Source organism: Aythya marila (assembly GCF_965140915.1).
Source record: "Aythya marila genome assembly, chromosome: 1".
Classification (NCBI taxonomy): Eukaryota; Metazoa; Chordata; class Aves; order Anseriformes; family Anatidae; genus Aythya; species Aythya marila.
The window spans coordinates 89930062-89956543 of NC_139042.1; the positions used below are offsets into that span (position 1 = coordinate 89930062).

The window sequence follows — 26482 nt, forward strand, 5'->3', positions numbered from 1 at the left end:
CATTTCCGAAGTGAACTGATTTCCAATAGCATAAAAAATGGAGTCATTAAAAAGAAATTATTGTTATGCTTTCATTCGCATGATTCATCACATCTATTATATGGTTAACATGCTTCAGGACTTACAGAAATGTCTTCTAAGGGGTAAAAACAAACTAACAAAAAAACCCTACAGTTCCATCTTTTATGCTGTATTTCTGCACAGAAGCATTTAATTTTAATGACACTTCTTATGAAAGTTATAGTAGAACAGTAAAACTTTTATGAAAGTTACTCATACAAAATAGTTAAACTGAATTTTAATTAAAAAAGCCTATGACTCCTCCAAAAAATGAAAAAAAGAAAACTCAAATATTTCATTAAGTTAAAACAAAAACCCTCAGAAAAACTTAGGTAACATTTTCTGTACTTGAATAGGGACAACTATACCCACATGTGAAAAGAATGTCAGAATTAAGGTAGGAACTATGCATTTCCCAGAAAGATTACTGAAATGACAAATATCAAAAGTAGTTTTAAGTATCAGTCGAAGTTCTGTTGTTAGACACAAACTAGTGCAAGTTCCTTGCATCATGACCGTGACTCCTGTATTTTTTTTCTTTCCTAAAAGTAGTTCTTTTTATAGTTGATTGATTAAACTTAACCTCTGATGGTCATCCAATCCAATGTTGATTCAAAGAGAGGTTACTGCCAACGTTAGGTTAATGTAGCTATACCTTCATCTAGCAGAGTCTTGAGAACTTCCAAGGACAGAGGTCCGAAAACCTCTCTGGGATGCCTGCACAAAACTCTCAGCAGACAAATTTTTCTTAATGTTCAATCTGATTCTTCCAAGCCATGATTTCTTACCATTAATATTTGTTATAATACCTGTCACTAACAGCTTGGCTGTGCTGTTTTTGTAATTTCTGATATAGTTGTACGCTACTATTATGTCACCCCCTCAGCCTTCTCTGCGCCAGACTAAATGAACAGCTCCCTCAACCTGTCTTTGCCTGTCATGTTGTTTAGGGTCCTGACTATCTTCATATTCCTCTGCTGGGCCCTTTCTAGTTCTTTCTCATCACTCAGATTGCAAAGTCCCAAACTGGACACAATAGCTCAGGTGTGGACACAGTTTTTGATTTATTTTCCTTTTATTTTCCTGTATTTCCCTTTGATTTATTTTCCATTTTACTTTCCAGCATATAGCTTGCCTTAATGAAAGTACTGTTTTCTTCATGGATTTCTTTTCGGTAAATCACAGTGAAACGGAGTACAACACAGAAGTAGCAACTATGTGAAATTCCAGATAGCTGCATGTTTCTAAATCAACAGCAGAGATTCCCCTGTTCTTCCTTCAAATCTAGTCTACATATGGTATAGTACCAAAAAATGTGGTGACACAGTTTTGCAATATGTTTTGCTCAAAGACCAGCTCAACAGTAACACTGTATTTTTGCTTAAATCCTTGAAAAAACAGGGAGAGGGCTGCAGAATCTTGGCCAGATGCTTTTGAAAAAAGTAACTTGTGATTCACCAATACTGAATTCCAATATCAAAAGGTTAAGATATTCTATCGTGCATCTTTACTCAGAATGATGTAAAGCTTTTCAAATGAACTGGATTGACAAAGTCATTTAGGAAATGGAAGCCCAAGTAAAAGAATTAAAAATATATATCTTTACATCAACAAGGGTAAACTACTTAAGGAGATAAGCAGAATAAGAGTTATGTCTCATCTGTGAGAAAATGACTCACAACCTGGAAATATGTCAGGATAAAAATCTGTAGGCCCTTTATAGGAAAACAAAACAAAACAAAACAAAACAACTCAAAACAACAAACTGATGCCAACTTTCATGTTTTCTGCCTTCCCTCCTCAATGAAATAATCTTGGAATTCTTGTCTTAGTATGGATGATACACAGTGATACCACTTTTGATGCAATTTACCTTGCCCCTCTCAGTGCTAGAAGTAGTCAATAGTATATTCAGAACACTTCTTTCTTGGCTAAAATTTTCTCCTTTTTCACAGCCAAAACATTTTGTTGAGACTGTCTTCACAATTCACCTCCAGTAGAACCAGTTGAGGTTCTAAAGGAAACCTGAATCGTTCCTTACCCGCTTATCTATTCAGCTTCACAGTGGCTTGCATGCATACAAACCTGTACAGATGTGTACAAATGCCTAATAAATAAGATCTGTCTAGCCTATTAGAAGGTTGTGGAAGTAGTGGTATTTTCTTTTTTTAATCAAAATGTATTGTAGATAATTAAATCTAATACAAGCATTAAATCTTGAAAAACAACTCCAAAAAGACACGCGCTTTAAGTACAGGGCACTGCCCTTTACATTGCTTTAGAAACACCTAGAATTAATTAAATATTAAGAAAGGGGAAACAAATAATGTGTGTTGGCTTTCACTAAGCGGTAAGAAACTGACCAACATTCTCTTTTTGAGAATGTGTTTGTATTGCTAACAGATGTTTGGTGTTAGAACAGCTAACTAAAAGCAAGATATGCCAGACACGCAGAGAAAAAATAAAAGGAAAACTCATGGGATGTGAAGAGCAGCAAAAGACATGGACAGTAAAAGGTAACTGGCGTGCACTATAATAAATTCAGATATAAGGAAAATGAGTTTTATACATCTCTGCAACAAAGGTTCTGAATATATCAGCTAACAGCTGTATTTGAAAAAAAAATAATTTACACTGATGTTATTATACCTCAAATGAGTAGCGGAGCTTCCTATAGCAACAAGTACTCTTCCATATGAGCCCTCTAAATTGAACAGTACAAAATACACTCATATAAACCTAAAAATATTCAAGCTTCACATTTTCTTAAGTGTAGTTTGGTATTTTTTGGTACTCTGTAATATGAAAGCATGGTGAACTATAGTACAATCTGTCATCATGTAAAATAACCAACATTAATCCAATACAACATGAGGCCACTTGAACAGTGACAAGGTGTCAATAGACTTCATTTGTATGGTTAAATTACAACATTACTGAGATTGAACACATACAGTATGCAAGACCATGAACACTAATACTTAAATCCAATAGAATTTAGTCTAAATTAGATTTGTTAGCTGTCAGGCATTGCTACACAGCATTATTTTCTTCCCCCGTTAATAAACCATTCCAAAGAAGCACACAGGCATAAAAATCACTCAAGATTTATGCCTGAACCTTGCAGAGAAAGAATATTATACTAGATACTTGTCTTTTCACTGCACATCTGTGTGAAGAGTTTGACTCTCATTGCTCTATGCCCTTCCATTTAATAGTTGAAGACAGAACTAAACCTCATCTTAGCTTTTCTTCTTAAGGCTAGGCAGACCCAGTTCTCTCAGCTTCTCCTCCTACCTCACATACTTCAAGTCCTAAATGTCTCGAGTCCATCTCTGTTGGACTCATTCCAGTACATCACTTTATTTCTTGTATTGGGGAAAGCAAAATTGCACACAGTGCTCCAAATGCAGTCACACAAGAGCTGGAGAGAGAGAATAATTGCTTCTTTCAATTTGCTGGCTATACTCTCACAACAGTGTGCTATGCAGTTGGCTGCCTTTGCCACAAGAGTACACTGCTGACTAAATAAAAACATTACATGAAAAGTTCCTACCCATAACTAAATGTATAGGCGTATTCAGCCCCTACCTCTCAGCACTCTACATGTATGTGAAATTAATGGAAACAATTGCCATCAGCTCTCTTGCACTCAGATTTCCTTGTGGGGCTCTGATTAAGAGTGGAAACACACAAATAATAAGTCTCTCTTGTTAACAACTTCCCAGATAAAACCCCAAGCAGTGCATCCCAAAATCTACATGATTTCCAGAAGTGTTGTTAAGAAACACTGATTGCTCTTCTGTAACATGATTACGTCTCTGCTATAGCACAATTCTGGGTGAAGGTTTAGAAAGAGCTGTTGTCAACCCCTCTCAGAAATCAGACAGAAAACACTTCCAGAACTGTCACAGACTAACATTCATACAAAAAAACTGAGTGCATTCTGCTTGGTAAGTCTACCTTAATGTCCTCATAACAGGCCTAATACAGTCTGTTACTCAATGCAGTCAGTATTTGTGATGAGACAGCCCTTCCTTCAGATTTCTCCATCATTAACACACAGGAGTTCTGAGACTTTCTGGAGGATTGTTCCCTGGACTTAGAGGATCAGAATCAAATGTAACTTTAGGACAAGGACATTTTAGAGCATAGCAGACTGAATAAAGGAAGCTTGACTTTTTACAAGCTATCTTCCTGGGGGGTTTTCCTTGTTTCATGATTTACAACCGTACCTTCTCTCCCACTCGTGTCTCAGAGAAAGACTGTGCATGGAAAGTTGTAGAAAGATTACCCTCAAGACGAAAATAGTCTTGCAGTGGACAAAACTCTGGGGTAGAGAATGTTCCAAAAGATTAATCTTACCACTCCATTCCAGCTTACACTTCAACACAATTACAAATACTACTTCCCCCATGTAAGTTATCTAATATTTTCTTTAATCTAAGTAGCACCATCCTGGCTGCAAGTCATGGCTCTCCCCCAGTGTGTTTAAGGAATGCCATATCAGAAATAAGCCAAACAAATTCAAAAGAAAATTGATTATTTTTGAAAGATGGAAGCCTAAAAACCTGCACTGAGAACAGGTCCACAAAAAAAAAAATAAAATAGAGAGAGAGAGAGTACACTAGCTGGAAAGAGTTTGTGAAAAACAGATTCTTTATGTAGAACTAAGGATGCAAGCATATACATAACTAAGCATATACAGCTTGTATGTCTTAACATTACCAAACTAACGCATAGCAATTCACAATCTTAAAAGTAAGCAACAACAAAACAAAACAAAAAATCCACTCCAAAACTTAAACAAAACAACAACAAAAACAATAAAAACTCACCACTAAACCCAGAAACTGTTTATGGTCAATTAAATCAATGAACTTCCAGCTTGTGTTATAAACATATCAATATAACACCAGTGGAATGGAAAAACAAACTCAGTATACTCCCAAGCCTTTATTTCCAGACCCAGGCAGGAAATGCAAGCCATCAACAGCTTTCCTTTTTTTCACTTGCCATCCAGAGGGAGCTTGACAGGCTTGAGAGGTGGGTTTGTGAGAACCACATGAGGTTTAAAAAGGCCAAGTGCAAGGTCCTGCACCTGGGCTGGGGTAAGATTGGGTACAGGTTGAGTAGAGAATGGATTGAGAGCAGCCCTGAGGAAAAGGACCTGGGGGTGTTGGCTGACAGAAAGCTCAACATGAGCTGGCAATGTGTGCTTGCAGCCCACAAAGCCAACTGGGGCTATGGGTCTGCTTTATCAGGTATACTGGTCTGCATCAAGCAAAGCGTGGCCAGAAGGTTGAAAGAAGTGATTATTCCCCTCTTCTCTGCTCTTGTGAGATCCCATCTGGAGTGCTGCGTTCAGCTCTGGGACGCCCAGCACAAGAAGGACACAGAGCTATTAGAACAAGTCCAGAAGAGGGCCACTATGACGATCAAGGGGCTGGAGCACCACTCCTGTAAAGACAGGCTGAAGGAGCTGGAGTTGTTCAGCCTGCGGAAGGCTCCAGGGAAACCTTATAGTGGCCTTCCCATACCTAAAGGGGGTCTGCAGGAAAGCTGGAGAGGGACTTTTTGTCAGGGAGTGTAGTGATAGGACAAGGGGGAATGGCTTTAAATTAAAAGAGGGTAAATTTAGATTAGATAGAAGGAGGGTGGTGAGGCACTGGCACAGGCTGCCCAGAGAAGCTGTGGGTGCCCCATCCCTGGAGGTGCTCAAGGCCAGGCTGGATGGGGCTTTGGGCAGCCTGGGCTGGTGGGAGGTGTCCCTGCCCATGGCAGGGGTGTGGATTCAGATGGTCATTATGGTCCCTTCCAACCCAACCCATTCTATGATTCAATGAACCTATAATTGCTATTGGCTTTTCCTTTTTTTCCTGATCAGTCCTTGCTCCTCTGTGTACTCGTTCTCTCTTCCTTAATAGCATTGAAAGGTTGAAATTTACTGTCAAGGAGTGACAAAAGCAATACTACTGCGAAGTTCAAATGTTTCCTAGCACCCAGCAATTAAGATGAGGCTCAGGCAAAGACCAGAAAACAGAACGTCAGTACTTCAGAAATCGGTACAAGGCAAAAAGAATACTCTAACAGATTACTTTTTTTTTTTTTTTTTTTTTAAAGTAAAAGCACATTAACATGAAGTTCAATGTTTTTGGTATTACCTGCCAAAACCATAATGTGGCTATATGTAAGCTCAATATTATGGAGTGTGTGGCTTACATTTTTTGGGAGGAAGGCTAGGAAAAAGAAGCAAGCAGTGACATTATCTGATTTAAAGGAAAATCTCTGGTAAATCTGAAGCAAGACTTGAGAGTTACTTTGTAAATCAAACTAGCCATTAAGACTTGAGATAGTATTTGTTATAATCACTGAGAAGTCATCGAGCCTTTTTTTCCCTCAAACTTTTTTTCAAGTGCTATAAAAGAAGCACTTCAGTGTACACACATGCTGCATATTCAGCTTACAAGAGACATATTGTATTACACTACAACAGGAAACACTAAAAGCTACAGCCTTTTATCTATACTCTTGCAGAGTTGTAGAGCATCATTTTAAAATCCCGACTATATAAAAAATATATACAGCCATTCTTTATATAGTTTCACACACTTTAATCACAAGTTTTGTCCATTTTAAAATCAAATTACTTGCTAGATCTAGAGTGGTAAAGCTGATGTGTTTTCATTATACTTCCCTTGTATGCTTTTTTGTTTCCAAATTATTATTTTTTGTTTTTAACAAATTCACTTTCTAAGAAAATATGTAAAGAAATGGAAAGTAACGTAAAGGAATAGCAATGGCTATTAGACGTAGAAAAGACCTAATACCCTTTTTAATCTGTATCACGACAACTGAATAGGTATAGTTATGATTAACAACTGTACTTAAGATTAGAAATGCACACATTATGTTAGATCAGATTACACTAGAGATAGAAGATATTGTTTTAAAATGTCTACAAAATATAAATCTGAAAGAATCTTATGAAGCAAAGAAAAATAGGACTTGTCAACAAGCCAAAAAGACACCTGCTTACAATGTGCTTCATTTTTTTCTTACCTTCTGTGCTTAATCCAGGACTTGAAGTGAATTTTGCTACATCGACAATCTTTACGGCAAACTGTTGCCCTGTTTCCCTGTTGATACATCGCCGCACAACGCTGAATGGACCCCTGAAACACACATGCACAAAAAATCAGCAATAAATAAACCATTCTCTTTTATGCACTGAGCTGTAATTTCATTACTTTTAAACAAAATTTAGATTCCAATATATAATTCAAGTATAGTAACAGAAGCTTGTACTTCTAATCTTTGCTCCCCATGAACCATAAAACATAGTTTTAACAACAGACTAGAGTAAGAACAGTAAATGAGTTTCAAATTTACTATATTAAGGAGAGCTCAAATATATTCTCTCATTCAACCAGTTGAGAAAGGCCATACTGTTGGAAACCACGTGTAATACACTGGCACATTATCATTACATTTTAAACAGACTTTTTTTGATGCATAGCTCAAATGGGGGAAAATGTATTAAAAGACTATAATGTGAATTGCAAGCTTCCTAAACTGTTTCTAACTTGGGTATTATACTTGTTTTATACTGTAAAAATACTGTAAATACTATATTCTGCAATTTGTATTCATCTCCTCGATTTCCAAAATGAAAATTTGACAGGGATGACTTCAAAATTTGACTCACAGTACCAGGTAGAAAGAAAGAAAGAAAAACAGAGGTGAGAAATATATTCTTGCTTTCAGTCCTGAACTAAAGTTAAGAAATTACCATTATTTGAAAGAACCGAAAAGATATTCTTTAGTAACAATGATAAAAGAAACAAAACTGCTAAGTCATGCTGTTTGGGTTGGTTTCTCTGTTCTACACAAACTCGGTTTATTTTAAGCTTATTTGACACCACTAGATTATGAACAACTTCCCTTACTGCACTTAAAGCTTATCATTTTCTCTCATCCTAAGCACTTCAAGAACCCCCATAAAAATTACAGATAAAGAAGATCTATTAAAATTTGTTCAGACAGATGTTAGCGTTGCATCACTAAAGCTAGCTATTGTTCAAAACTGAAGTTACGTTTGCTGAAACATGAGTTAGAACAATGGTAACCCTAAAAAGCTCCACTTTAAAAATATCACCATCAATACACATTTATGGGAGCTTCTTTCACAGTACATAATTTAAGTTCTTGATGCCTTGACTTAGAATATGGAAACTTCCATTCACTATTAATAAGAGAAAATAGAATCAGACAATTATGGTGTGTCAAGCATTCAAACATGAAAAATTAATTAGTTGTGAAAACAAAACAGGGTTGTTTCAAGACTGCAATATAATTGACCTTGCCACTACTTTTTTTACTCCTACTGATTTAATGACTGAATTGATAGTTCTAAGAAATTCATTCTAAAATCTTCTCAAAAAGACGTAAGGACAAATCTGAGGGTGGAAAGAGCCTTTGTTTGGAAGTTCATCTGTTGAGTGAATATTCATCCACTGAGTGAAATAAATGGATAAATATAACAAGAGAAATCCTTCCACTCAGACAGTGAACTGGAAGTTGGTTTCTGAGCAATAAGACTGCAAAGAAATGGAATTGTCAAAATAAAAGTTTCTCTGAGAGGGGAGAGAGGTCCAGCTGAAGATATGTACTCACATACGTATATAACTGGTCTTTTGGAATTTCTTTACATACCAGATGATTCAAAAAATGCAATTTTTTACCCTACCAAATCAAGCTATTCCCATAGATAAAATCCATTTTTGTACCCTATAAACAACATACTTGCAAATATTTCTTTGAATAACATGATTTTTGACACAGAATACGAATGCTAAACCAGGCCATGAATCACAATGCAAACATTCAAAATTAAGAAAGATATTTATTAACACAACTATCTAACTGTGAATTATGCTGATGCACTCAGACACAGCTACCTACTCAAGAAAATAATTTTTCTCGCTCGTTTTCTCACTCCTAATGTACAATGAAATCCCCCAAACTGATGACTGTTTTCTTCTTTGTATCCATAACCCAATATTATTCAGCATATAAAAACCCCAACAGTTACCACAAATATTTTTAAAAGATACTCAATTAAGAATTTTAATATACAAAAATCAACTTTTATCTGTAAATACAGAAAGCTCGTCTAACTTCATTTGGCTACAGATGACTAGAGCTATTGACCTGAAACACTCCCCCCATATTAAAGAAAGTAATCTTTTATTAAAAATAAACTGACATTTTATACAGATCAGTGTCACCTTCTTATCCCGAGTCCCTGCTTACTCTTTTAGCATGTCAAAGTAGGATTTGTTTAAAATAGCACAAAACCACATTTAAATTATGATAATTTAAAAACATTTCAAAAACCTAAACTACAGCTTCAGAATAATATTGGCAATACTTGTTTTTCAGACATAATTTGCTAGAAATTACATGTATTTATTTAAAATTGATCCTTTTTCTTTTCATTCTCACTGGTTTTCCTCACAAAGCCTTTATGAAGTTATTAAATAAAGGTTTTTAATATAGTCTGACACAGAATGATAGATTATTGGAGTGTAGAAAAACCTGATGAGAACACCATGCCCTTACAGGCTGACCCTTGACTTTTGTTCGTCGATGTAACTACAGAAACCCTATGAATATACATTTTTCTTCCTATTGACTACGCTACTTCTAGTTTTCCTGGTTTACTCAAGTCTGGGCTGAGAACTTGCCCATTTACCTGAGCGTGTATGTGCACATACTTCTAGCAGCCAAGAAGAAAAAGATGGCTGGAAAAAGAATAAATGAAAAAGGAACATCCAAACTACAGCTCCAAGAAGGATCAGGCTTGTGGTCATCCTTACCACTCTTGTAAGTATGACTTATTTTTTCTTTCCATCATGTATTAACATTTTAAAACCCTGACTGGAGCAATTTCCATCCTGCATTTTCAGTCTGGGACAAAAAATGGATGTTTCATTCAATTCCGTAACAGAGTATAAGAGGCGTCATGACAGTCTCAACCTTTATGGCCATATTTAAACTTAGCTATGCTTTTTAAAGAGCCTTTTCTACCTATAAAGATGAATGCCAGAGTCTTAAGTAAATCAAAGCTGCTGTAAAGCTCAGAAGACAAGAATTCAGTGGTGCCCACAATTAACTCATTCTCTTAAAAATACACCAATTTAGAGTCTCTTATGGAAATCAAAAGAGATTTTAAACATAATCCAAAAATTCATGTATTTACAAGCCTCAGATTTCCAACGTTTCCAAAATTAGCTCTCCCATATTCAAGCCACAAACAGCCTCAAAATAGCATACATGTTATGACTATAGATTAGATGAATATATTCCATGACAGAAGCAGTGCAACAAAGGCTTGAAGTATCCAGTTTTAAATAACTTGTTATCTCATGGATATTTAACACATTCACGAGAGGTACCCTTATGATTTAAGCAGACACCCTTGCTACCATGTGCCAGTTAACAGAAAGGAATGTTGAAATAAATTATGGTTGCAGTTAGTTTTTTGACATCTTCCTTGTAGCTTCAATGAAACACAGACATTTTACAAACAAAGTTACAATACCCCGCAGTGATATTACTTAATTTGAGCCAGAAAACAAAACCCCATGCTTCCTAACACAATAGTTTCCAATCTTATTCAGAAGCTAAGTAACAAACGTCTTTCAGGCCACACTCTTAGCATTAAAAATGATGCTTGTTTCCCTCAGTCAGGAAAAGGACTAAGTTACTTGATCTTTCAAATGATACAAGTAGCTATTCATCAGTTTTGTTTGTCACCAGGGAAACATATCACATTCTGGATAAACGACAATTTCTATAGCTCAGTTTATTACTGCAGCTCAAATCATATAGGATCTAAAACACAGAGATGATGCAAAGGGGAAGGAGCAGCAGTAAAGATGCAGGTCATCAAAATGGTAACAGACAGATCAGACAACTTATCTGAATGTTTGTTTATTAAAACAGATGAACTGGGTTAAGTTGAATAATAAGAGATTTCATCCTCTAACAGTCATACAAACTAAAATTATGATGTAATGTGTTTAATATTTCACTCCTCTCTCTGCTACCCTTAACAGACCCACCTACTGAGATGCACAGACCAAAAAAACACCATCTTTCCACCTTCCCCTCCACCTTTCAGAACCTTTCACTGTGGTTAGCACGGACAGAACAGACTACACTAATACACTGCTAAGTCTGAGAATCATTAAAATACTCAAGTAGTAAGGACAAATGCTTTTCTTTCACTGATACTTGTTTTGTTATTGGCAGCAACACATCCCAACATCTGCAATTCTTTGATTCGTGCTTGCAATGTATATCAAAGCGCAAAATGTATTTTCTTAGACTGAAGTTGGAATGCATGCTGAGTTTTGCTGTTTACTGCAGATGGAAATCAAAGCATCACAATACATTATTAAGGAGGTTATTGATTACATGTAGGCCATGAGAAAGTGGATAGGAATGCTGAAAAGGTGCCTCAATCATTTTTTTTTTTCACGTATCCTAAATTTCAGGTTAGTAGGACAGCTCCTGATATAATCTTAACCCCAATTAAACTGTTTCTGGTGATTAATTTTGGTGTATTAACAGAACAGTTCGTTTTCATATCAACTAGACCTACCCATGTATACAAAGGAGTATAACATTTGAACTAGAATGAAGTCCTAAAAATTTTAGACCACCAAAGCCTCTTTTTTTAAAAAATTATTATTATTATTATTATTTTTTTTTACTAAGTCCTTCACTTTGAATTCTTTTATTTGGTGTATGTCATAAGGATTTCAAGGATAAAGATCATAAGCCATCATTTTTCAAACCTTTTATTTATTTATTTATTTAAACTGAAATCTTGCTGGTTTGTCTGTTCTGCTTCCTTTCCTCTTCCCTCTAATACATGCTGGTGTGCAAGAATGAGAACAGGTTGGGATTAAGATAAAGTCTGTTCATTCCTAACAAGCACAAATAGTTGTAGCCAGTAAGTAACAGGGACAGGGTATTTTTGTAGACTGAAAATGTTTGTTGTACTGTTATGCTTCAGCTTCAGTACTCTTCTAGTCAATCTGTAGAAAGTTCCATAGTGTTTCTATGACTCTTACCATGTCCTGAAATAACTAAACCAACTCATTGGAATGGAGTTCCTGCTGATGAATATTCTAAGGACACCATGAACCTCTATGCTTCAACCCCAAAACTTTCAGAGTATAAGTTATTTACATATCAGATCACCAACAAATTGCTCAACATTTCTTCCAAGCGAATCATGTTTTTTCCAGGAACATAGCATAAAGCAATGCATTTTGGCTCTCAAACTCAGTTTTCATAACAAAAAAGCTGAATATTTTCTCAGTAAAACCAAGAGCAAACAATCTCTTCCAGTAAATACAGAATCCCATTGCAATTGAGTTTTCATTGAAGAATTGAAGGCTTTTTCCTCCTTTCTTAAGAAAGCTTAACTATTAAGAACCTGAAGCACACAGTGTGTGTCTGTTATTCAACGTTAAATTTTACGTTTTACATCTTAAATGTAAATGAATATAAAAAGAACTATGTCAGCTTGTTGCATTAAGAAAGTATAAGTGTATACAGAGTCATGTAAGAAAAGACATATATACCCAGATTTTTTTTCTCTTTTTTTTTTTTTTTTTTTCTCCATTTAGAGGCTATGCACTTGCTTAGCTAAGCAGCAGACAACACTCCTTTGAACTAACACGGTCAATATTTTAGAAACAGTGGTATCCAAGTTAAAAATATTATTGGAAATAAAGCAAATTACAACCACATTCTAAAGACATAAATCTCATCCCCACTCCATTCATCCCTGCCCATTTAAAGATATACACTCTTCCTCTAATTTTCACTTTGAATAAAGTGAATGTCTTTTGAAAATTAAGTACTTCCAAGATTAATTAAACCTGCAATTAGCCAGTGTATCAGCTCATTTACACATGGAACTGCAGCTTGAAAGGGTGATTGATGATCTCTGTAAATAGCACACTGGCTTCGAGTGCAGCCACTTTCAGAAAGCCATCACTGGCCATACTGGATAGCCATTTTTTATTTTATTCTCAAAGGAAAATTTTAAATACTGCACTAATGTGACACTGGCACAGAAAAACATTTGGGTCAAAGATCTGATACTTCTTCAGAAAATTGCATATGCCAGTGCAAGTCACAAAACAGAGTTCCTAAGTGGCAACACTTCTATCACAGGTTTGCTTGACAGTATCTTAGAAATCAATCACAGAATCACTGAATGGCCGAGGTTGGAAGGGACCTCTGAAGATCATCCAGTTCACCCCACTGCCAAGCAGAGTCACCTAAAGCACATTGTGCAGGATGGCATCCAGGCAGGTTTTGAATATCTCCAGAGAAGGAGACTCCACAACCTCTCTGGGCAGCCTGTTCCAGTGCTCTGTCACCCTCCCAGTAAAGAAGTGCCCTTGCATATTCAGCCGGAACCACCTGTGCTTCAGTTTGCCTCTCGTCCTGTTGCTGGGCACAACTGAAAAGAGACTGGCTCCATCCTTTTGACACCTTTCCTTCAGATATTTATATATACCGATGAGGTCTCCCCTCAGTCTTCTCTTTTCCAGGCTAAACAGGCCCAGTTATTGCACCCTGTTCTTGTATGACAAGTCTGTATTTAATTCAGCTTCATAATAAAATATACAAAAGAACAAAGTATAATACAGCAGTTCACTGAATCACGGCTCAGTGTGGACACAGCTTGTAACAGATACTCTCCAATATTAATCCAAGAGAACTATAAAGAACAAAGAATGCAGAGAGAACCAAACCTGTGGTTCTAAAGTATGCAGAAGCAAATGAAAAAAAAAAAACCACACACACAAAAAAACAACCAACGAGTCTACATGTTCGTTTTAGCGAGACATGATCCTTTAAACTCCTTCAAAAGTACTGAATCATGGTGCTTACTTAATGTATATGATGAGTATGATATAGATCTCTTTTCTAATGATTCTCTAAATCATAAAATAACTGGAGAAAGGTTACTGAGAAAGGCAGTAGGGTTGGAAACAGGTTTTTAAAAACAGTGAAACTAAAGTCAATAAACGTTTGGAAATGGTAGGCATTGTTAAAATTACAGCATTTAAAAAATATCAAGAATATTACCTAAACAATAAACCAAGATGTATAAGAAATTATTATTAAAGTTTAAAAATATTCAAACTCTTTTTTAAAGGCTTAAGCAAGCTATTGCTCATAAGGAATAACAATTTCAATGAAAACAATTGTCAAGAAAACTTTAGTTACTAAAGAGTACTGCTATACGATGTAGAAATACCTCAGCTGGGGTGGGGGAGCACACTACAGGACGCACACTCATATCAGTGCAGTGCACTGTAGGAGCTAGTTAGGCATCCAGAGCTAACTTCTAACTCTGTCTTTCCATTGCAGAGTTCAGTACAACTCCAGGCAGAAACAGTGGCTGCAAGCATAGACCAGAAACCCAGTCATGGTCCCCCGTATGACCTACTACCCTTCCAGCAGTGTTCCCCTCATCAGTGAGTCATTAGAACCCGCTTCCCACTTTCTCAGCTCTCTTTGAAGCCTTATCTGACACGGAAAGGGAAGAAATAAAAACTGAAATTAGAAACACCACCAGACCCAAAAAGTTGGCAGAGCTACTCCATAGGAAGGAGAAAAAAAAAAAAAAAAAAAAAGCAGACAGTAGCAGCCTGCAGCCTTTTTCTCTCTCCCCTTTTCTTAACTGATTCTTTCCTTCCATAGGAAACTATAGAAGGAGTACCTCCTACAATGCTTGTGCAAGTGAAACACTCCCCAAGAAAACCTTAGGGCATGCTTAGAATTTATGCAACATACTGAAAAAATATTTACTTACAATTTTAAGATTCCCTTGTATAATTCAGAAGCTTAGTTATATGCTTTTGTTACTATAAAAGCAATATGCCAGCAGAAAGAGATCTGTTTCACTATCACGTCTTTTTTTCTATAGCCGACCTGCAAGGGGGATAAACTACCTTTAACAGATCTGTGACCTAGATCAACAGAAACAATGTCTGTGGCCTACATTTTATTTCTCATCAGGAAAACAAACAAACAAACAAAACCCAACAATTAATTTATCTATTATTCTAGTTTTTAATATATGAGGTATATCTCTGTTTATCTGTAAAATCTCTCAGGCATACATATCATGCAATAAAAAGGTGCTGATATGTTACAATGCCTTTAATGTATATAGTTTGTAAACACAGAGGTAAAATGCTCGGTAGATTATCTTTTCTACCACCATGAAGTAAAAATTGTAGCACCAGACATAAGTAACATTCTTCATGAGCAAGCAATTCAGAATATATTTTTATGCTCACATAGACTACAGGACCCTTTATTTTCAGAAGTCATAGTTAATGCACAATTACCCTTGTAAATTCTTCCTCATTGTACATACAGAACCACAGAACAATTCAGGCTGGAGGGGACCTCTGAAGGAAGATGCTCAATAAGCTTTGTCTTGACATCTACTTGTGGCTATCAAATACCATACTACAATGTTAATGTGGTTTAATTTAATTTTATTTTAACCCCCCTTCCTCGCCCCCTGAAAACGACCATTTACAAATAATTATTCAATTCAGCATACATACGAGCAAAATCGTATTTTCAGTGATTATTGTAGTGATCAGTTTCATGCCCTTAAAAGAGTTGCTCTGAAAGCTGCAGCTGTAGCAGAAATAGTAATAGTAGGTGTACTTTGTTAAGGCCTATAAGCTTTTTGGAACAAGATCAGACATTAGCTGCTGGGAAGTTTGAGAAGGGCATGCTCCCACAGGACGAGCCACATGGTAGATAAAGAAGATGGAAGGGGTTTTAGAGCAAGATTGCAGTAGATAATTTCAAGTTCGCATTTGAATGATACTGAAGTATGACTGTTTTAAACAGAAGCAACAGTTACTGACATAGAACAGCCCCTGCAAGAGCTTGTCATCAGATCTTTCTTTATACCCTAATTTGTCAACTCATTAAAGGTCATTAGCAAGCAAAAGGTCAAGGCCTCAGATTCAAGGAACTCCTAAATAGCCTCCTGAATGAGTTCAGGATCTTGGCTCTAGGGCTTCTGCTTTTAGATTTCTTCCTCGATAATCTGTTTCCAGAGATTCACTAGTAATTTGTTTTTCCTGCGAGATTACTAAGTGCACACTACTTGCACTTTCCTCAATAAGTATATTGTTAAAAAAGCTATGCTGGCAGCCTCAGTCTTCAATAAAGTGACTGATTATGTGTCCCATGGACGGCTTAGATGAAAGAACAAACCCCAAATTATTTCTAAGGCATGCATGTACTAAGCACACACAAGCCAAAAATGAAATATTCTCTTAATTGAGATAAAAGCAGTTATTAGAGCCTCAGAAAATTGTGCTTTTTTTTTTTTTTTTTTTTTTTTCTTTTGGTTTGTTAAACTGAGATTAAGTATCTTGTCCCTGCATTGGTAAATAACTCAAGAAATATGATTCTCACTGCTCTCTCTGGTTCACCTCAAGGCAAGTGAGAATCTACATCATACCCAAGAAGTGATTTAGGGCAGGTGGAGACTGGTACTCAAAGCACAAAATCTATTTCTTGAATGGGGATGGGGGGCGGTTAATAAAGAGAGCTTTGTTCACTGGTGAGTTCCCTCTGGAAATACAGACTGCAATACAAATATGCAGCCAAAATTCCCAAACTTTTATTTTTGTGCTTTAAGATGCTGTAACCATTCACAGAAATATGCAAAACATCGGCAGATAAATCAAGAGCATCAGGTCAAAAGTGCTCCAAACCCCCCTGACGCTGTTCTCCTAACAGATGCCTTTAATACCCAAGCAATTCTTTTCTCTGTGAAGAAATATCTAGTGCACTAGATCAGGAGGCAGTGAAGGAAACATGGGGAAACACTTATAAAAACTGAATTAGACATGAAATAACTGAATGGTGAGAAGAAAAACAGCAAGAAAGAACTTGTGTGTTAAAAGGAACACTTCAATCACCTTAACAAAAGAGGGTGTATTAAAATATTAGAGATTTGGCTCCTAAAGAATCAACAAAGGTTGTTGAGTATCTTCAGTCTCATCAGATAGGGACAATGGTCATTATTTTTCTGCTTCCCCATTCAGAGATGCGCCTTTTTATCCCATCTGTGCTACCAGGCCTCATTCCATCTGGGGCCATGGCTTTACCAGCATTCCTTTAGCAGCAGCACTGGTTGAGCCAGCAACCCTTCTAGCCGTTGGGTTGTCCTGAAACACCCTTGGTATGATTACACTGAACCAGATCAAAGAAGAAACAAAAACCACTCAAATATCCTCAACAAACCACTTTTTTTTTTTTTTTTTTTCTTTTTCCGGTGTTACTTTTCATCCACAGCAGTTCCTTGAAGTGGCTTCAGTCATGGCTACATGAAGAGCTGGGGCAAGCAAGACAAAGCCAAAACCAGGAACAAACAGCAGCAGCGCTACCACAAAAAGTGAGTGCAATCTCAGACCACAATGGTTCTTCACACATGCCTGCAGCCCCCAGCCCCCATTCCTGCACCAATACAGCACACTCACAATCACGCAATGAACCAAGGGAACTCATGTAAATGAGAGTCTTTGGTATACACACACATAGTTGGCTCCACCATGCATAGTTTTTCTCACAATACAAGTGTTTTTAAGAAAACATAGCACAGAGCAAATTCAGAAAGAATGAGACTATACCAGCAACCCATGCTGCCAAAAATTCCTTCATGAAATTATGCCCTCAGGTGAGCTTACATGCATCAACTGCTCCCAAAAGGGAAAACTCTCACACTTCCCTCTGTCCCGCACTGTCATTCTACTTTAAGTTTCTGTGTTTCGATTCTTAATGGCCACTATAGGTACATTAGTTTTTCTAACAAAACTGAGCTTCATACTACACCCTTATCTCTCTCTTTCCCTCACTGTGTTTGCCAAGCCTCACAAGATGCACCTTTTAATGATGGGTCTTCTTGCTTCAGAATCTCTTCCCTGCATCTGTTCCTGTTTAAATTTCACTTAACAGAAGCAACCAGAACTGTGATGAAGTCCTCGCAAAAGCTGGCATGATGCTCATAATGCTTTCTTCTCTACCAATACTGTGCCTAGTATCCTGCACTTGGCTTCTCCACACCTGCATCAGATGGCCACCTGGATGCTGGATTCTTATCTTCTGTTGTTTCCAGCCAATCAGCCTGAGCTTACCCAAAGCGCTTGTTACTGGTTTTTCCTTTCTTAAGTGGAAATGGTGCATCCCGAATGGAGAAGTCTGTCATTTCCACTGTGAGTCCTTGTTGCTTTTTTCTTTTTCTGAACGCTGAACTATGAAAAAGGAAAGCAAGAGGGAAGCACTAGCAGATCTGACTGATGGAAGAGGTTTTGTCATTGCGTGGAATACAACACTGCTAATCCAGTTGCCTCGAAACTACTACTGTGTTTAAAAATCAATCAACCAATAAATCAGATGATTCCCATATATTCGTAACAACAGAACATTCCCGTATATTCGTACAACTAACTTGCACTGGCCACTACAGAAGTAATAGAAAAACTGAACGCTTTTGATGGAAATAACCTTTACATTCTGCTGTTATATGTATGCAACAACATGTGGCTTTAAAAGCCTAACACCTTTACATGGCAATGTACAGAAAAGGTTCAGAAATTCTTTGAGTGCCTCTCATTTCCCCATAAAATTCCCATCCCATTTGCCACCATCACACAACAGCTAATTCTCAAGACTTGAAAATTTCTCTATGTATCAATTTGAGGAAGACTTTTCAAAAGCTTCGTTGCTGTTCTTTGAGAATAGATGAGTGGTCATTGCTAGGACCTGATGAAATTTGTAACTCAAAAGGAGGATTTTCTTGGGACTTGTAATTTGGTTCTTTTGATATTTGAGATTTTGATATTAGTGTTCCATCATTAGGGATGAGCATGACAAAAAGTATGTATAACATTGAGTATGACGTTGAGTATGACAAAAAGAACACAACTTCAAAACAGTAATGCTTGAAGATCTCAGAGGGAATAGTAAAGCAAAACAATGTTTTTAAAACATACACAGATACTTGAAGTCAGTATCCCAAATTAGTTCTTATAGCTCAATACCTGAATTTTGCATAAAAAACAAACAAAAAAAACCTCAGTTCAGTGCAGCTGTCACTTAAAAAACGATAGCCTTGAAGATATTTCTGCGTGCATACAAATTTACAAGACCCTTTGAAAACAGTACACAGAAGTTACTGAGGTCTGCAAGACAGACCAAGTTTCCTAATGGGAAAGTTCTCTAGTGTGGCACTGATCAGTGAAGGTAAGTTATCCTAAGAATCTTGATCCAGACAGACAACTTCCTGCATTTCTTTCTTGAGTTTGGCCTCTGAATTGCCAAACACCTTCATGTGTAATGAAAAGTATCTTGACAAGAAAGTTCCTCTTATACATCTCAGAAGTATGCATATTCGTTTTAAATGCCCTAAGTTGTCACCAAGATCATATATGAAGTGAAGGAAAACATAAATATTTGAGGTTTTCTTTTAAACATGTTGGAAGACTTCCAGTATGTCAGAAATCTAATTTATGACTCAAATCACCAGCCTTTAGAGTGATTCATAGCATTTTAAATTATGGAAGGATTAATGGGATTTATTAAGAACATTCAGCTGAATATTGGGAAAAAACTTCCTGGTTCTGTTATTTATAGAAGGCTGCTGAATTCTCTCTCCAGGGGACAAAGGAATGAATTCTTACCTCTTGAAATCTGAAGCTTTCAGCAACATACTGGAATGAAAAATCTGACACAGAAAATATGTAGTTTCTCTTCGCCATCTGGATCTGTTAGGTTCCTAACAGTAGTTCTTGATAAAAGTATTTCTATATATTTAATGCATATAAACTACTGTTCATAGGCAGCTTTTCTTTTTAATAGATTGCATTTCAACAGCCTAGATATATCTATTAAAATACATTAATCTCTTCTACTTGCATTAGTTCAGCCTTTCTCTAAAATTTGAGCAAATGGCTTTTTAGGAGTTTGTTTAGAGAAGTTAACTTTCACTAATTTCAAAAAATAAAGATGTCTTGGACAAAGCCTAAGCTTTAAAAACCTTTAAAACTAAATAGGGCTCTTCACCTTACTAGATGTTTGGAAGGCATGCTGTTACACCAGTAGGAAAATTAACTACTGTTGTTTGTATATGTAAAAAATAAGCAGAACACTTAAACTGGAGAGACCAGCTTCCTGAAAACAATTGTTCGTGAATTTTAAGCTCAGTTCTTCATATGCTAATTTAAAGGTCACTCCTTACCACAATCATGTCATTAAAGAGACTATACCATACAAAATATCTCATTAACTACAACACAATTAACTATAATCACCTACATGACAATTATTAATCCACACAACATAATGTAATGTATGATCATCTCACGATTTCGTTACTGAAACAAGCCACAACATTATTTTTCTAACTACTAAACATTTAATAGAAGTGTTCACAACCTTCCAGAGCAAACTACATATAAAGCCATTGCTTACAAAGCAAATTTAATTTTCTTCCTTTTTTATTACAAAAAAGGAAATGTTGCCTGGATCAACTTCTCAGCCAGCTCAGAGACACAGCTGTACTAATGCTTGCGCCAGTACTGGTGTGGGACAGCACAGGGATGCTACCTACCTGTGTGGTGAGAGGACAAGGTTTTTAGTACTGCCTTTTTTTTTTTTTTTTAAACAAACAAACAAAAACAACACAACCAACCAACCAAAAACCAACCTATTCCTGGAATTGTGAAATCAGTATGGATCAGAGTACTGACTCCAACTCATTTAAGTTGCCTGCATTAAAAAAATCCACACTCCTGCAAGTGATTATTTGACCTTTGGGTTGACAAGGCTGACAAGAATAAGAAATTGAATTCATTGTCCAGGCCAGGAACAGTCTGGCATTTCAACAGCTTCACTTATTTTATTCAAGGACTGAATAGTGAAACAGGGCGGATGAGCAACACCTTGTGTCCACGAGCAGATCTCAGTTTGCTCCATTACAAACCATCACACCAACAAGCAAAAAGTCTAAAGGTTCTTTCAGATCGAACTAGAATTGATTTCAACTGCAGTCATAACTGCAGTGGTCTCTGCTTTGGACCACGGGATAAAAGTCATTCCCTCAGTTGATGTCTCAAAATATCGAACCACTTGTGTGCTAATGGTCTTAAAAACTAAATAGAAATAAATCCACTGACACTAGTAGAAACCCTAAAGAAAGAATTAGGAGACTGTTCAGTAAGCATCTTGCTACTTGCTGCTGCCTCTTTGAAAGATTCCTATGTTTAGCTTGCTTGGCTGCCACAAGCTCCTGCTATCACCAGAGAGGACCCAGAAGCAGAAATAAATGCAGCTTCCAGCTTTGTTCTAGGCAATACGCTTCTGGAGGACGAAGCATATATCCCCACCAACTTCCCTGTCTTTTGAACAAGCAAGAAAAATTGAATTTATCGCTTTAATATAGCTATTTTTGAACAAGCACATCCTCAGAGTTATCAAAAATCTTAAGTATTCCAACAGCGAGGCTACAGATTTGAACAAAAGTTCAAACTGCCAATTACTTCTGGACTGAGCATGTATGAACACGTGTTACGGAATCCTACCACTGCACCTTTCTTGCTTTGCATTTCACATTGATATTTCACTACAATTTAAGCCCACCCACATTTTTAGACGAATTAGAACTATCCAAACCAGAGCCAGAAGTTAACTGCTAAGAAAGGCAACATTTAGAAGAAGGGAGTAAAAAGAAAAGAGCTGGCAGGGAGGATGGGAAGAGGAAACCAAACTACCACACTATTTCTTCTTCATTATGCTTTTCTAGTCAAACTTGTTTAAAGAGAGAGAAAAAAGAAAGAAAAATACTTTCTGTATTTCACAGAGTATACATAAGGTATGTTTAACCGCAGAAAGCAAGTTCCTTTTGGCAGGGGTTTCAAATAACTGTGCAGCCCTACTTGTAAAGATGTAAAAATATAAAAATACCTGACACCCAATAATTTGGGTGAAACATGTGCAAGTGAAAATCATAAAACAACCAAAAACAAGCTCCAAGACTTTAACGAAAGCTTATGTTTGTATTTACTGCCTTCAAACACCCATGTAGGAGTTTTAAGTCATACTAACTAGGACTGGTTGTGCAGCGCAAGTTGTCAACGGGGGTTTATTGGGCTTTTAGGAGCATGGGATCCTCTTTGAGGATCAAGGACTGCAAGAAGAGGCAGGGTGCACCCAGGTAGGACAAAAGCCAGCTACGAATGTTGGAGGAGGGAAACAAGGACCAGTCAATAGCCAACAAAGGACCAATTTGGCAAGCCCGGTGAGCAGGATGATATGGATAGGAGAGACTTTGTAATGAGCGTGAAGGCTAAAACAGACCAATTTCAAGCTTCATAAAGAAGAAGCACCCACAGGACAGCACAGGGACAGAGCTCCTACCTTTCCTGGGTAATCACCACAACTGGCTGCCTCTTTTAAGTGCCTGTACGATAACTCACACTACAGGGAAACAAACACTTGTTCAGATAACTATCAGAATGCGAGTTTTATTCGTATGTCAGATGAATACACTAGTTTCCAACTTACATTAGTGTCTCTGCCATACCCAAATAATTTCTATAACAAATTATGGCTTCATTAAAAGCTCAGAAACATCCCTGCAGATGGAAATGTTATTAAACTGATAGCACTAAACTAAGTTTTATACTAAAATGAACAATGTGTGAGAACGTATTTAGAGCAGCAATTTGTGCATACCACAGGGAACTCCCGTTTCCAATTCCCTGGCAAAACTAATACAGGAATTGAAACACTCAAAATAACAGCAATTTCAAGGAGATATCCAAGCTGGATCTAGCTCTTCCATGGAGTTTCAGCTGAGGTAGTTGAGTAAGGACATCATCAGTTTTACATATCTGTCTATGTATACACACACAGACACACAGACTTAAAATTGCTGTATGCCAAAGAAATTCTGATACTTTCAAGTCAAATCTTCCATGAAGACTTTTGAAATCTAGTTTTCTTCTCTGAAAACTAATTGTATCTGAAAGTTTTCTACTGAACCTGAATTAAATAGTTACCAGATCATCCTTCTATAGTTAATTCTACTGGAGTTCTTATCCTGCGTAGCCCAACCATGCAAATTAATTCATGGTAACAACAAAAATTTACCAGAAATATTTATTTCAATCTAAAGGAAAAGCCTGATAAAAGCATCAGTATAAATTTTCAGTTTTCAGTTACATCCACTCTTTCATAAAATACAAATGTCCGTGGTGATAGTTTTGTTACATTCAAGTTACATATTCTAATTATTGTAGCATACCAGAACAAAAACATTTTGTGTAGTGGGTTGACAGTGGGAGAAAACCCTAATAATTTATATGCTGATAATAAATTTGATAATGATCAGAAGCATACATAGAGTCATAGAATGGCTTTGTTTAGAAGGGACCATAATGACCATCTGAATCCACCCCCCTGCCATGGGCAGGGACACCTCCCACCAGACCAGGCTGCCCAAAGCAGGCCTTGCCTGGCCAAAGCCAGCCTGGCCTTGAGCACCTCCAGGGATGGGACATCCACAGCTTCTCTAGGCAGCCTGTGCCAGTGCTTCACCGTCCTCTGAGTAAAAATTTTCTCCTTATATCTAGTCAAAATCTATCCTCTCTTAGTTTAAAGCCATTATTCCTTGTCCTGCCACTGCACTCCTTGACAAAGAGTCCCTCTCTAGCTTTCCTGTAAGCCCCCGGAGGGACTGGAAAACCACTAAAAGCTTTCCTTGGTGCCTTCTTTTCCCTGGGTTGAACAATCCCAGCTCTCCCAGACTGTCTTCATAGGATAGGTGCTCCAACACTCATGACTCTCCCCTCATGACTCGTTCAGGCCCATGTCCTTCCTGTGCTGGGGGCCCCAGAGCTGAACACTCCAGCTGGGGTCTCACAAGAGCAGAGCAGGGGGGCAGAATCCCCACCCTCGCTCTGTTGGCCACCCTTCTTTTGATGCAGCCCAAGATAGAGTTGGCCTTCTGGGCTACAAGTGCACATTGCTAGCTCATGTTGAGCTTCTCATCAACCAACACCCCCAGGGCCTTCTCAGAGCTGCTTTCAGTATATATCCACAATGAAATTGCTGATCACACAACATTTTAATCCATCCTGTAAAAGTCATACCTGAGCAAAATTCATCAGTCACAGATTTTAAGTTTGCTAAAAGACACAAAAAAGACACAAAATTGCTCTCGACTATGAAGTGCCTCAAAATTTAGCTTCAAAGACCAGGAAAAAAAAAATGACTTTGATAACTCCTGTCAGGCTGTCAAATGATAAAACCTCTTTCATTAGCTTTTCTACTTTCTTTACTCTTTTCACCCATTACCTAAAATCTACGGATTAGTAAAACCAGAACAAGTACATAAATTTTCTCGTTTCTTCACAAAAGTTAAAAAAAATCCCAATAAAACTGCAAACTCAATGTGTTACTGAAATTTACCATGCCCCCTGGCAATTACCGCTGTGCAATTTTCAAGAATAACTGTCTTTAGCACATGGAAAACTCCATATCTACAAATTATGAGCTAAAAAGGAGCACAATGAGCCTGTTCTTGTTTTGCAAAGTCTATATTCATGAATTATAAAAAAGACTGTATTGTATTTAGTCAAGATTTGGATTTTTGGTTAGAATGTAAAGTCAAGTCCTATCTCCTCTGTTTTGCTATCTGTCTTACAGATCTATCGAAAAAGGTTTAGCTTCAGATCACGATCTTACCAGAGACAATCCTACACAATATTTTAATCAATACTTTATGTTGTGCATTAGATCTTTATCTAAGAATGCCAGGAACGGAATTTAAGTTAAAAACAAAACAAAACAAAAAACAACCTCTATGGAGAGCGGAAACGAAACAGAAGAATACATTTAGAAAACAGACCATTTACAACAGCTGATAGTTATTTAAGTCCATAGGCAAGATTTAAAAAATAATCATTACCTGAGTACCACAGAAGTTTAATTTCTGAAACTCTTACAGGAAAGGCATGTTAAAGGTTCTGAACACCAGCTATGTTTTTATGTTGATATGCCTACCATTCACAACAGCACATGGTAGCACAATGATACCTTGGTATCTATCGTATTCCCTCTCCCCAGGTAAACCCTTGGTACCAGTAACAGAAGAAATCTGCAGTGGACGCTGCTCCTTTACCTTTTGATTCTTCTGAAGGGGTGGGAGGGAAATGCAGAGTGTAGAGAAACTTGCCATCTACCAACATTATACAGCAGAATCCCCCCCCTTTTTAATACAGTTCTCTACAAAAATGAACATTCTAAAGCTGCATCATAATATGCCTAAATTAAGTTCCCAATTGCTCTACTGAGACCAATAAGACAACTCTGGGGTGAGAAAACAGCAGTTTATGGAGGTTCTTATTCGGAATTTAAGTAGCCCTGTGATATTCACCAACAGAGGAAGCTAGCTCCTGTGCTTTTCACACACAAGGAAGAGAAATATGGATGTCACAATTTTTCTGATGAAAATAAAATACAAGTGGATGATGCTCCTTTTCTCAGAGCTTTCCACTCTTACATTTTGCAAATGTTACGTTGAAAGTTAAGAAAACAAACAGATGTCAACAAAAGCAACAGATTACAATCTGATCAGACCTTCTTAATATTACATAGGATAATCAATACATTATTAATTATTCTCCTATCGTATAGGAGAACTTCATAGTAAGCTCTTAAATTCTACTCCTCTGTATGGTCCTGAAGTTTGATGGAACTGCGACAGTTCTTCTATTACTTAACCTTACAGCACTCAAAATTACCATATGCTCTAGAAAGCTTTAGATAGAACTCCTTCAGTAATTGAGTGACTTTACCTTGTTAATGGAGGCACTTCCTATTAGCAAGAGCTACAGTTTCAGTATATTGTTTTTCCCATATACTCGACATATTTGTAATATCATTAAGAAGTTCTCCATAAAAGCTAAACACTCAAGGAAGTGAATAACAAGAAAAAAACATTAGTCACAGGTAATCAACTAGAGTTCCTGGAAATGCATTATTTTCACATTTTCAGCTGACTGCTTGCCTTACACATGACATCCTTTGTATCTTAAGACCAACAGAGACCATACCAATGTCATTAAACACTGCAACTGTGACTGAATGACAAAGTTCAACAGTCTTCATAATTCAATACAAGGCACACAAAAAATTATAATGTATCTGAACAGAAGTCTTCCAAGATAGACTGCTTTCCCAGCAACTTTCCTTCCCCAGAGCAACCAGACAGAAGGTTATA

General features: G+C 37.0%; 1 protein-coding gene across 4 annotated transcripts in view; it reads right to left on the minus strand.

The window, feature by feature from the left end:
• CASK (calcium/calmodulin dependent serine protein kinase) overlaps positions 1–26482 on the minus strand; it is a 214316-nt gene that overhangs the window by 150953 nt on the left and 36881 nt on the right. For all 4 annotated transcript variants that reach the window (XM_082779340.1, XM_082779339.1, XM_082779342.1 and 1 more), the window contains exon 2: positions 7123–7235. In XM_082779340.1, the coding sequence (XP_082635466.1) occupies positions 7123–7235 (113 nt within the window). The remainder of the gene's footprint in view (positions 1–7122; positions 7236–26482) is intronic.